We start from the raw sequence: 13276 nt of genomic DNA, 5'->3' as shown, positions 1-13276 counted from the left end.
TTTGCATTTATCTCTTGTTAAGGCGTAATACATCTGCCCCATTATCTTACGACCTTGTCTCTGGATGGTGCCGCAATGAGAATATCAGCCAAATAAGGCTAAAGTTGGATGACCCCTGTTTATTAGGACCGCTACTAGGGTAATTAACACCTTTTGAAAACACCCTCTGAGAGGTAGCAAGACCGAAAGGTAGACAGATGAATTGGTAATGTTTGCCTTTTATAGAAAAGCTTAGAAACTTTCGATGCTGACAGTGAATCGGTATGTGAAAGTATGCATCCTTCAGGTCCAAGGAGACCATGAAGTCCCCTCTCCTGATGCCTGTCATAATCATCTTCAAAGTCTCCATACAAAACTTCTTTACTTTGAAAAACTGGTTCCGCAGTCTCAAATCTATGATGGTCTTGAAACTTCCTGTACTTTTCTACACGAGGAAGAGACCGGAATAAAACCCTTTCCATTCTTGGGAAATCTGTACCGCTTTAATAGCCTTGATCCCCAGTAAGTGGTCTATAATCTTTAGATGGTCATTGTCTTGAACCTCTTCTAAAGCCTTGATGAAAGGACTATCTAGATGTGGCAAAAGAACCTCTGTTGCTATATGGCCTCCCTGGCCTGTAGGTCTTTTTTTTTTTCTCTATACATTTGCCTTGACACAGGAAATGGAGATTTATTCTTCTTGTCTTGCGGCAATTTAAGGGATTTTCCTCCTGTGCGTCTATGAATAAGTGCATTTATGAATAAGAATGCACCCTCAAAAGGCAGGGATACTAATCTATTGTTAGAATGAGCATCTGCAGGGCAGGACCTCAACCATAGCGCCCTTCTATTAGCAACGCCAGCTGCCATAGATCTTGCTGCAAACAGTTATGTCTAAAGATGCCTCCCAAAGGAACTCCACAGCTTTCTGGATCATATCCAAATTCTTCAGTAAATACTGTCTAGAGATAAGCTCTTCAATGTCTATATGCAATGTCATACTCCAAAGTCTTAAGGCCCTAGCAACTGAAGCAATGGAGACTCCTGCTTTTAAAGACACGGTAGTAGAAAAGTAATTTTCTAAGAACTCTCCATTCTCCTGTCCATCCTCTACAACAGTGGTTCTCAAGGACCCCCAACAGTGCATGTTTTTCAGGTCATCCGGCAGGTGCACAGCTGCACTCATTATGCACTGACATATTTTAAAAGATCACAGGTGGAGCTAATTATGTCACCTGTGATTCTGTGTGGAGACCTGAAACGTGCACTGTTGGGGGTACTTGAAGACCGAGGTTGAGAAAACTATGGATTATACTCTGCCGATAATTCCTTTTCTTTCTAGCGATCCCATGGCAGCCATTCCATCCCTCTCCCCTTTACTTAGACAGGTTGTTTTTTTCTTAGGACCTCCCCCTTCTGGTATAAATCCATGCTCCTCCCTTTTTCCCTTGTCTTTTTGAGTGTCCTTTTTTGGACCTAGAGAAAAATACAACAACAAGGGAAGGGAAAAAACTAATGGCTGCCATGGGATCTCTAGGAAGAAAAGGAATTATTGGTGAGTATAATCCATAGTTTTCTTCTAAGATCCCCATGGCAGCCAAGACCTTGGGATAAATATCAAAGCAAGAAGAGGGAGGGACCATATGCAAGAACACCTTGCAGGACATGATCCCCAAAACAGGGATTTGAAACCGCGGAACTTCCGAATGTCTTTCCTCCGGTGGCGCTCTATCATTGGGTTCTAAACTAAAGCAGGAAGGAGGAAACCTCCTAATTGCCTCAGGGGACATTGGTTGGCAGATCTTCTACAACTGTCAGTGGAGTCTAAGTTTAAACTGCCACTTATATAAGTTATACTTTTCTGTGTGTGTGTCTTTTATTTTAACATTCTTTTTACAGGTGGAGGTCCCAGGGGGCCCATTAATCTCCCGCATGCTGGGACTTGTGGTTCTACAAGTCCCAGCATACAGGGGAGGCCTGCTGGCACCTGTAGTTCACCTGTTTAAAGCAATGTTAGGAATGACTGGTTTAACCCTATCAGGATGGCGTCCTATGCCCTGGGAGGCCGGTGACAGCCCCGGGCTTCAGCCCTGGATGGGTGAAGCCTGGGGGGTCCCAACTCCTCCAGGTACCCCGTCCAAGGCTGATCAGCCACGGTGCTCATGTTACGGCCAGGGGACCTTATGTAAAAAGTGGACCCCGGCTGTGGCATGACCCCCAGTTTTTTTGTCCCCCGTATTTTTAGAATCAGGACCGGTCCAAGAGTCCGGGGCTGGTTTCAGAAATACGGAGGACCCCTACGCTTTTTGTCCCCCGTATTTTTGGAACCAGGTCTGGCTCAATGAGTCCAGGGCTGGTTATGCTCAGGAAGGGAGACCCCACGCCATTTAAAAAAAAAATGGTACTCTTTACCTAGAACGGCGCCCGCGATTAGAATCGCGGGCGTCGGGGGTAAAAAATCGCGGTCATCGCGGGCATCGCGGGTAAATGAAAATCGTGTACCCGCGATCACCGCGATTTTCCCATAGGGAACAATGTTAAAAAGCCTGATTGACCGCGATTTTACTTTAAAATGCCTCAATGCCCGCGATTTTCACATAGGAATCAATGTTAAATGGGCTACAGAGCCCAAATAGGCACAATTAACCCTTAAATGTCACCCCAATTTTTGTACGCCACCCCACGATCCACGCCAACCCGAAGCGTGGCGAGCGCAGCGAGCCCGCGAGGGGCGGCGGTACGCGTCCTCCGACCTTTTCATGCCCTACTATCCACGTCGGCGTGGAGTTGAGAATAGAATAGTGTGGCGAGCGCAGCGAGCCACCGAGCCCGAAGCGTGGCGAGCGCAGCGAGCCCCGCGAGGGGACGCGGATACCTTCACAGTTATACGCGTCCCCTCGCGGGCTTCACAGGTATCCGTGGCGAAAAGCGGACACCTGTGAAGCCCGCGAGGGGACGCGTTTACCTGTGAAGGTATCCGCGTCCCCTCGCGGGGCTCGCTGCGCTCGCCACGCTTCGGGCTCGGTGGCTCGCTACGCTCGCCACACTATTCTATTCTCAACTCCACGCCGACGTGGATAGTAGGGCATGAAAAGGTCGGAGGACGCGTACCGCCGCCCCTCGCGGGCTCGCTGCGCTCGCCACGCTTCGGGTTGGCGTGGATCGTGGGGTGGCGTACAAAAATTGGGGGGACATTTAAGGGTTAATTCTGCCTATTTGGGCTCTGTAGCCCATTTAACATTGATTCCTATGTGAAAATCGCGGGCATTGAGGCATTGAATGCAAAATCGCGGTCAATCAGGCTTTTTAACATTGTTCCCTATGGGAAAATCGCGGTGATCGCGGGCATCGCGTCGCGGCCGTTTATGTACTGCCCGCGATGTCGCGATCACCGCGATGGGCGCCGTTCTAGGTAAAGAGTACCAAAAAAATAAAAAAATAAAAGGTACTTATGTAGTAACTGGGCTGCCGATTTTGAAATCGGGTCCATCGCATCGCATCGCACCCGACCATATCGCATGCGATGCGATGCGATGGACCCGATTTTTCCATAGGATTCAATGTTAAAATGGACTCTGTCCATTTTAACATAGAATTCAATGGGAAAAGGGGTCCTTTTCATACCCCTACTATCCAAGTGGGCATGGAGTTGGATATAAACCTGTGGCGAGCTTAGCGAGCCACCGAGCCCGAAGCGTGGCGAGGGGACACAGAATACCGTCCCCTCGCGGGGCTCGCTTCGCTCGCCACGCTTCGGGCTCGGTGGCTCGCTACGCTCGCCACAGGTTTATATCCAACTCCATGCCCACTTGGATAGTAGGGGTATGAAAAGGACCCCTTTTTCCCATTGAATTCCATGTTAAAATGGACTCAGTCCATTTTAACATTGAATCCTATGGAAAAATCGGGTCATCGCATCGCATCGCATGGTCGTATGCGATGCGATGCGATATCGCATCGCATCTGATTGTATGCCTTAACTTAAGGCATACAATCAAAAAATCGGCAGCCCAGATACTACATAAGTACCAAAAAAAAAAATATATATATATATATATATTTTACACATTTTTAAAGACAGGCCCATTCACAGATCTCAATTACCTGTGCAGGGTTCTGGCCACTTCGCCTGTAAGAACCTGGTCTGCATGTGTGGCGATTTTTAGACACATTTTCCCGAATTCGCATCTCATTAAATATGCGATTTGTATACTTTTCAATGGGAAAACATCTGGATGCGACTTCCGGCGCGACTAAAAATCGCACTTTCAGAATGTGCGATTTCGTGTCAAAAAACGTGGTTTTGCTGTTTTTCGCATCTCATTAAATATGTGAATTTGGGGAAAAGTGCGATTTCGGACATTTGTTTGCAAAAAAAAATCGCACAAATCACATTTTCGCATTTCGTTAATTGTCACCCTCTGTGTGCATTCCTTTTGCTAAATCTTCTGATCTAAAGCCTTTAGCATGGTAGTTGAGCTGATTGGCTGGTGGTTTATCACTCTCCATTTTATCACTTTTCAAGCTTAGTACATCTGACCCATTGAGTGGCCTCACAGCGACCCTTACCCTGCATATAACCCAGAGCTCTGTCTTCCAGTGCCACCAGTTAAGCAGGGCCTAAAGTGCTCCCTTGAGAGGTGATAGAACTAATTTCCCCTGTTGCTTCCTCCATCTTCCACAATTAGGCAGGGCCTGAGCCAGTTCCAGAGTTCCTGCTCTACCTCCCATACTTTCTAAAGGGACAATTGTCTCACAATACTGTCTTCAATTCAAATTATGTCACACAGTAGCACAATCATATTCACATTACCCTGCATGTAGTGACCTCGATTCATATTACACCATATAGCAGTGCCCCTTAATCACAGAGGGCCTTATTCTAGTTAACTCTTTCTGACAAAATCCTTCTTAGATGGACAAAACCATGTGCACTGCAGGGGGCAGATGTAATATGTGCAGAGAGAATTAGATTTGGGTGAGTTATTATGTTTCTGTGCAGGGTAAATACTAGCTGCTTTATTTTTACACTGCACTACAGATCTCACTTTGAAGTAAAACCCCAAAACTCCACCCAAATCTAATTCTCTCTGCACAAGTAACATCTGCCCCACCTGCAGTGCACATGGTTTTGTCCATCTAAGAAGGATTTTGTCAGAGTGAACTAGAATAATGCCCATTATGACTCACAGTAGTGCTTCTTGTACATGAATGCCACACAGTAGTGTCGCTTATACTGTACATAATTCCCACAGCAATAGTACCCCTTACACAAAATGTCCACAGTAAATGCCCTTTATACACCTATCTATATTGGGACTATGTAAAAACTGGACATCAAAATCTGCAGTCCGGAGCTAGTGTCGGTCTGGGGGTGTCCCTGTGATAGCTATCACCAGGGACATGGGGAAGGGGAGGTGTGGTCCTGACCGTCCAGTTTTTGCTACATGCCCGGACCATACAGGGAGGCTTTATTCTCCCCCTCATCCTCCTCCTCTCCCTGGTGACAGGTGTCACACACACCCGGACAGGACTTCCCCTGGCGGTCTTGTCCTGGTCCTGTTTTTACCTATAGCCTATCTATCTCTCTTTCTCCAGCAGCTTCCTCTCCTCTCTTCTTTACTTCAGCAGCGATGACAGCGTGACATCCAGGGGCTGGCTGGGCCGGGGGGCAGGGTGCCATGTGACCCCCGGGCCGCTCTAACAGCCACTGTTGCGGGCTGCCTCCTATGTAAAATCCTGTAGGCAGCACCGCGGCTACAGGAACTCCTCCTGTAGGCAGCACCGCAGCTACAGGAACATGGCCGCCTCCTGGATGAGGACATGCGCACCAGCCTGGGCTGTGCAAGTCCCGGCCTGATTCCTGGCACTGAAGGATGCCGTGTGACGTCATGACGCCGTCACCGCTGCGTCAGATACTCCGCGGTGCCACTTCCGGAAACTTCAGCAAAGCAGGGCAGAGGGAGCCGCAGCAATGGAGCAAGGTCCTGCGCCTATGACAGGCAGGTGACTCACTATGGTCTGGGTGTTATAATGGGGGCGAGGGAGCTGCCTGTGGTGCCCTGGTATAATTTTACAGGGGGAGCAGCCTGTGGTGTCTTGCCAAGACCCCACAGGCTGCTCCCCCTGTATAATTATACCAGGACAGTCTTGGTACAGTTATACAGGGGGAGCAGCCTGTGGTGTCCTGGCATAATTATGCAGTGGGAGCAGCCTGTGGTGTCCTGGTGTAATTATACAGGGGGAGCAGCCTGTGGGGTCCTGCCAAGACCCCACAGGCTGCTCCCCCTGTATAATTATACCAGGACAGTCTTGGTACAGTTATACATGGGGAGCAGCCTGTGGTGTCCTGGTGTAATTATACAGGGGGAGCAGCCTGTGGTGTCCTGGCATAATTATACAGAGGGAGCAGCCTGTGGTGTCCTGGTGTAATTATACAGGGGGAGCAGCATGTGGTGTCCTGCCAAGACCCCACAGGCTGCTCCCCCTGTATAATTATACCCAGACAGTCTTGGTACAATTATACAGGGGGAGCAGCCTGTGGTGTCCTGGCATAATTATACAGGAGGAGCAGTCTGTGGTGTCATGGCATAATTATACAGGGGGAGCAGCCTGTGGTCTCCAGGTATAATTATGCAGAGGGAGCAGCCTGTGGTTTCCTGACATAATTATACAGAGGGAGCAGCCTGTGGTGTCCTGTTCTTTTAATATAGGGGGCAGCCTGTGGTGTCTGTTCATTTTATGCAGGGGAGCAGCCTGTGGTGTCTTCTTGTTGTTATGCGGGGGAGCACCCTGTGGCGTAAGGTATAATTATACAGGGGGAGCAGCCTGTGGTGTCCTGGTATAATTATACAGAGGGAGCAGCTTGTGGTGTCCTATTCTGTTATTTTAATACAAGGGGGCAGCCTGTGGTGTCCTGTTATTGTTATTATACTGATGAGCAGCCTGCGGTGTCCTGATATTGTACAGGGGAGCAGTCTGTGGTGTCCTGTTATTATACAGGGCATCAGTCTGTGGTGTCCTGTTATTATACAGTGGGAGCATTCTGTTGTGTCCTGTTATTATACAGGGCATCAGTCTGTGGTGTCCTGTTATTATACAGGGGGAGTAGCCTGTTGTGTCCTGTTATTATACAGGGGGAGCAGCAGGCTGCGGTGTCCTGTTATTATACAGGGGGAGCAGCCTGTGGTGTTGTTATCTTTTTTTTATTAATACATATTTTTTTACTGAAAAACCTCCATTTTAATGATGCACTGTTACTTATGGGCCAGTGCTCTGGACTTGCCCCCCAGGCTAAAAGTTGCCAGCCAGCCCCTGGTGACATCACATATGCCGTGCAATAAAAGGAAGCTTCTGGGACCGGCTTTTCTGTGGGAATTACTGTACAGAGCTGTGGTAGAGGTGAGACTGCGTTCCCCTTACTATTACAGATGGTGGAACTGCCCCACCACTAGGGATGGGTAATCATATGATGTTTCATCGGTAACATCGGATTTATGGTTCCAATGTTCGATGTTTAACCCTGCAATGTTGAGGATCCAATGTTTCCTCAACATCGCTAGATTTCTCCGCCAATGTTTTTCTCAATTTTCCAATGTTTTGTTTCTTTTGTGTGTCACTGTGTGGTGCTGTCACTGCTTTGGGCAGCCAGCTCACTCCTTGTTTTATATTAAAAACACAGATACAAAACATTAATGGTGAGTGATGATACAGACTTCAGTTGAGAGAGGAGAAGAGAGAGAGAGAGAAAAAGATTAACTAAAGAGTATGTGAGAATATTAATGGTACTGTATAGTATACTCATGGTTGCCGACTTTCTTGCTGCCCTCTCTGGGAGAGGGCAGCCAGCTCAGCATGACAGGGGGGCGAGGCCAAAATCCGGAGCAAATAGGGGCGGTGCTGGGGCGGAGACACGGCCGGGCTGACCTGTTTTGGGGGCGTGGGTAGAGTGATCGCGTCATTTAGCCCCACCCCCCGCCGTGCAATGCCGGTATTTTATGCATTGCACTGCGGGGGGCAGGGCTACAATGATGCAATCGCGTCATTTGACCCACGGACCCCCCCTGGCGAGGGGTGGTCCGATGGTGCTTGCAGGGCAATGCGAAAGGGTTGCCCTCCTTTCCGGGGGGCCGGGAGGGGGACCCGATTTCCGGGACCCTCCCGGTCATTCCGGTAGGGTAGGCAACCCTGAGTATACTCCTATATGGCAATGTACAGTATGTTCTATGTTGCACTGTATGAATAGTTGTTTTGTTATTTTCGGGTGTGGTATAGGGGTCCGACAGTCGGGATCCCGACAGTCATTATCCCGATGTCGGGATCCCGACTGGCCGGACTCAGACAGCATGGTGAGCGCAACTAAGCCCCTTGCGGTCTCGCTACCTATTCTATGTCCGTCGGGAACCCGGCTGTCAGTGTTTTGACAGTTGGGATCCCGACGTCGGGTGAATGAATGCCTGTCGGGATCCCGACTGTCGGGACCCCGTCCGGCACCCGTTATTTTCTATGTTCAAGAGTAATTAGCCTGTTGCTACTGGTATAAATCAAGTTAAAATGATACTTCCTCATCTTTGCGGCCACCTCTTACGCTACGGACCTTTCGTAATGTACGGCAAGCCGCGAGGTTATTTTCGGGGTCCAAGCCACCATCTATTACCTTTAGTAATGTTGTGGCGAGCAAAGCAGTGCGAGCCACTGAGCAATCATGAGGGGACCATCGCGATTCACATAGCAGCGAACGTAACTGGTGTAAGCGGAGGCCGCAAAGATGAGGAAGTACCTTAAAAATATTTTAAAATAGCACATTGTGAGCTGCTGTGAGTTGTTGCAATAAAGTTTTGCTAGTTGATGCTTCATTAAGTTTCAGTAAGTTTATTAGTGTATTATATGCTTAAGTAGACAGTTTTTTTTAAAATATATAGAAACATTGGTTAACATCGGTTTTGGAGTACCAATGTTTAGGTCTAAACGATGTTTTGTAACCAATGTTGAAAAACATCATTCAACTGATGTTTTCGATGTCCCATCCCTACCCACCACCACTTTCACGGCAGTTAAGCAAACTGGCTAGAAAACTAAAGCACGCAGCAGCCTCGCAGCGGCAGATGGATTATAATACTATTAGGTCTCTAATTGGCCGCTCTTTCCGCCTGTCATAGAGAAGGTAACTCCTGATCGGTCCGGGATGAGATGGGCGGTGCCGTGATGCTTGTAAACATACTGTGACGTCAGCTATGCGTGGAGTGATCAGGCAGCAGTACTATGCGTTGTGTATATATATATATATATATATATATATATATATATATATATATATATATTTATTATGTACTGTACATACACACAATAGCTCGCAGTGCCGTAGAACTGGACGCATTTTGTATGGTTATTATGCTAGCATGCTCGTGTGTGACAGTTACTGCTGAAATACAAGTCAGAGTTTGCCCTGCTGGGATTTCTAGCTCTTCCCAACCGGAGCGCCGCCCTATTCCTGTTATATGTAGACCGGTTAAATATTTACGTGTTTCTCGTGCTCACACAACTGACTGCGGCGGCGTCCTTTTACTGACTGACGAGTGACTTCCGCCTTTCTCACTAGTTTGGTCGCAGTAGTGGTCCGTACAGCCAATGTGCGACTGAGGGGCGTGGACACGTGGGGAACTTGCTGCGCGGTGACTGCTACAGTGCTACTGGGACTGGCGGAAAGTTTGGTGTGTGCGGTGCTAACGCTAGTCTGTTCCCCAGGTGAGTGCACGGCGCCCACGGCCCACCTTGCAGCTGCGCCCTCATTACCCCGCGCCTGTACCTGTTCTCCGGTACTGTATACAGACACATAGACCCCGGCATGGACCCTTCTCTCTTCCATAAGTGTGGTTTTACAGTGTGTGTAGCATACGGTGCCAGGCTTAGTGCCAATGTACCTCTGGCCACAGTCCTTGCTCTCGTTATTCCCCAGTAACAATGTTGCACTACCCATTGTAAATAATCTGAGTGTAACACATCTCTTGTTCTCTAAGAAAACATCAAAGGGGGTTATTCAGACCTGATGGCACGAATGTGAATTCACAGGCTGGGTGATTATTGATAGACACATGCGTATGGCTCTTAATATGCATGCGCGATGCCTCCCTGTGATAAAATCCTGTTACTTGTTTTGATCACTGACTGCAAGTTGATTGACAGGAGACCAGCGTTTGTGGTTGGTAATAGGCTGATTTCTGTGTGTCAGGGGAAACAGTGGCATTTGAGGGGAAGGCCTGTAACGTCCGCTCAATACCCCATCTGATTGCTTCTGTTGCAGCCACCGAATAAGTCCTGGGCTACGAACAGACTGCACACACTGGAAAAATCATTCAGTGATGAGCAGCTAATTTTCGCAAGCTGTGCTAAATAATTTGCAGGTGTGCATGGGGCAGGTTTTCATTCTGTCTGCGCGCATATACCTGATTGCAGGGCTCTGCAGTTTTGCAGAGCATCGATCACCTCTGAATAACCCCCAAAATTCAGAGCCTGTGAGAGTGGACTAACGTTATGCTAAACTATAGCTTAATAGTGCATCCTGTTCTTTCTAATGTTAGGTAATGGGTAACAGCCATAGGAAAGTGAATGGTTGATATGTCCAATGTTGTCATTTAACAGGTTGATATTCTGAGCGTTGATGTACTGTGCATCTATTTAATATACGTGCCTTTCTGGAGACCTGCTTCATGGCAGGAACATGGGAAGAGAAGAAAGAACTGATACAACGTGGTGGAACTTGTGGGTGGTGAGCCCAGGTGCAAATATATCATTTGGGCCCCCAACCCATGTTCACAAAATGAAACACTGCAGTGGGTGACAGGAAGAGGGCCACATGGGCAGTAGTGGGCCCCTTAGTCTTCATGGGCCCCAGTTTCCTGTACCTGCACCAGTGGTCTTTATGACTGCTGATACCACTTCTCCCCCATGCATTACTAGAGTGATTTGCAGGGCAATGTACAGTATGAACTGTCAGCGACACTGATCATTACGCCTTCTCAGCGATCAAATTCGACAGCTGCAGATGTCATTGGAAATTCACTGCTGCAGGGAAAGCGCTGTCCATGGCTGCTGTGGCTGCACAGGAGATTTTGCAACGACCTATGGGGGGCAGGCAGGGATCACAGAGAATCAGGGGGGGGGGACGCGTGCTCTCACTCAGGTGGGAGCCCACAGAGAGGCTACCCAAGACCTCTTTAATCCACCCTGGTGTGCAATGTAGTCTCTGTGACATGACTAACCAGGTGATGTGCCATTTATTGTATTTAGTGATGTACTTTGATTCAGTTTAGAGGTAAATGAAAAAAATCTTCAGTTAAATTCACGTGGTAAGTGCAGTTTATTCAATGACATGTTACATCTAACTTGCTGATACTTTACTGTATAAAATAAAGTTTGCTGTTTCTTTTATATAGAACATGCCTGCTACATGTGAATCGTTAATGGATGACATCGAAGACATTGTCTCAGCGTCCGACCCAACACCTCATGATCGGCAGTCTGCAAAACAAAACATTGTTCCCAGAGTGCGGAAAAGAAATAAAAACCAAGGCCATGAAGTACCACCCGCTGACAGGTTGGTTGCTGCAATTTTCTTTTTCTTTTTGATGTTTGCTTATTTATAATCTCTGTAGAGTAAGTATGCCTCTGCAAACCCTGACAAGTGGCTATATGGCTGGCTGTTTAGGGTATTTGTGGATAAATATGATTTCAGAATTGTAGAGAAAAAGAGCTCTCAAAATATAACTCCAGAGAGAATATGAAAATAAAATATCTTCACTTTGTAAAGCCAAAATAAATGGCAAATCTGGAACATCATTTAACTCGCATAATATCTTGAGCTATAGCGGTAATAAATGTTCACTATTGCCAGTAAATGTAGAAATGCATTTCCTTGAATTCATATTTTATTATTTATAATATACACTTAAAACAATAAGATATTAAAATAAGAATTTAAAATGAATATTAATCTCACTGTACCCATGCTCTTAAAGAGCTAAATTGGAACCTCTAGACATTGTGTAGATTATCTTTTGTTGATATTAAATGTTGGTTAGGAAACATAGGTGGGTTTAATATAGCTTTCGTGATGTTCACAATATTATATGGATGGCTACAAGAGCGCACATGCACAAACTTGACACAGACACTATTTGAGGTTTGCACAGTTATGATGTGAGACCTGTAATAGTTCAGTATTTCTTGCTAAAATTGTACCAGGCAGTGCACTGTGACGTTTAGGTCAGATCTGACTTTGGCTAATGGTGCCCATACACTAGGGCGTTTTTTTTTTTTTTTTTTTTTTTTTTTTTTTATACCCAATTCCGTGGGACTGGTCTGAGACATCAGATGACTAATGTAAAAATAGCATGCGTTTGATATTACGGCTGAAGAGCTGCACTATAGATATGTTGGATCTCCAAGTCTCCAGCACACTTGGCAGGGATTGCGTACAATACATCATATTGAAAGGACTGCATACGGTGTATTGTATGCAGGCCTGCCGCTTTGGTAGCTGCCGGACAGTTTAAGGGAGATTGCATGCGATTTCTCCCCTAGGAGAAGTCACACTGGTGTATGAGCACCTTTAGAACATATTATTACTGTGCTGCTGAGCTTAGTCTTGTGAGTAAAACATGATCAATACTTGTTGTGCGTTCACAGTAGCATTGTTGGTTCCAGGGGTGTAGTGGGGCTGCAGCAATGTCCAAAATTCAAATCGAGGAGCCATACCAATTGCTAGTGTGTCCTGCAGCGGTTTGAGTGGCAGTTGGTGTCGCTCACTTATTTGAAACTTTGACTGCACTTGCAGCCACCGCTGTATGGGAGTCCTATTCTCACTACAGTATAGATTAGTAGAGTAATGGGCCCCATACATCAGCAATCACAATTAATGGATTTCCAGATCCAGGGATTTTTTGGCCAGATAAATGGATTTTACAATCTATCTGACTTTGCCCACACATTACAGATTTATTTCAGTGATTGGCAGATTTTTCCATCTAAAGATTGCATATTCATATCTGGAAATTGCCCAATCGATTGCTGTTCATAATGTAAATAGACGAATTGGGAATGCCCACACATATAAAAATGATCTGCAGATAATACCAGAATATTAAACATGTTTAAAAACCTGATTAAGCAATCGATTGGCGATTTTGATTGGGATTGCCAAAAGGGGGAGCCCACACATCTAAAATTAATTGTGGCAATCATCTCCATATCTGAAAATTGTCACAATTAATTGCTGATGTATGGGGCCCTTAAGACATGG

The 13276-nt window shown here is 46.6% G+C and overlaps 1 protein-coding gene across 2 annotated transcripts in view; it reads left to right on the top strand.

Annotated features, from left to right (window-relative positions):
* Positions 1–9024: 9024 nt before the first annotated feature.
* CDKAL1 (CDKAL1 threonylcarbamoyladenosine tRNA methylthiotransferase) overlaps positions 9025–13276 on the top strand; it is a 794854-nt gene continuing 790602 nt past the window's right edge. Inside the window, exons 1-2 of one of the 2 annotated variants that reach the window (XM_083187848.1) lie at positions 9025–9142; positions 11412–11572. In XM_083187848.1, the coding sequence (XP_083043974.1) occupies positions 11415–11572 (158 nt within the window). In that variant the 5' untranslated portion in view covers positions 9025–9142; positions 11412–11414. Of the gene's footprint in view, positions 9143–9537; positions 9724–11411; positions 11573–13276 lie in introns of those variants that run through there. The other variant, XM_083187847.1, reaches the window with a different exon arrangement.

This window comes from Crinia signifera, chromosome 5 (assembly GCF_055691185.1).
Source record: "Crinia signifera chromosome 5, ASM5569118v1, whole genome shotgun sequence".
NCBI classification, from domain to species: Eukaryota; Metazoa; Chordata; class Amphibia; order Anura; family Myobatrachidae; genus Crinia; species Crinia signifera.
The sequence above is the reverse complement of the archived record's forward strand: the minus strand, read 5'-3'. Positions and strand labels throughout refer to the sequence as shown.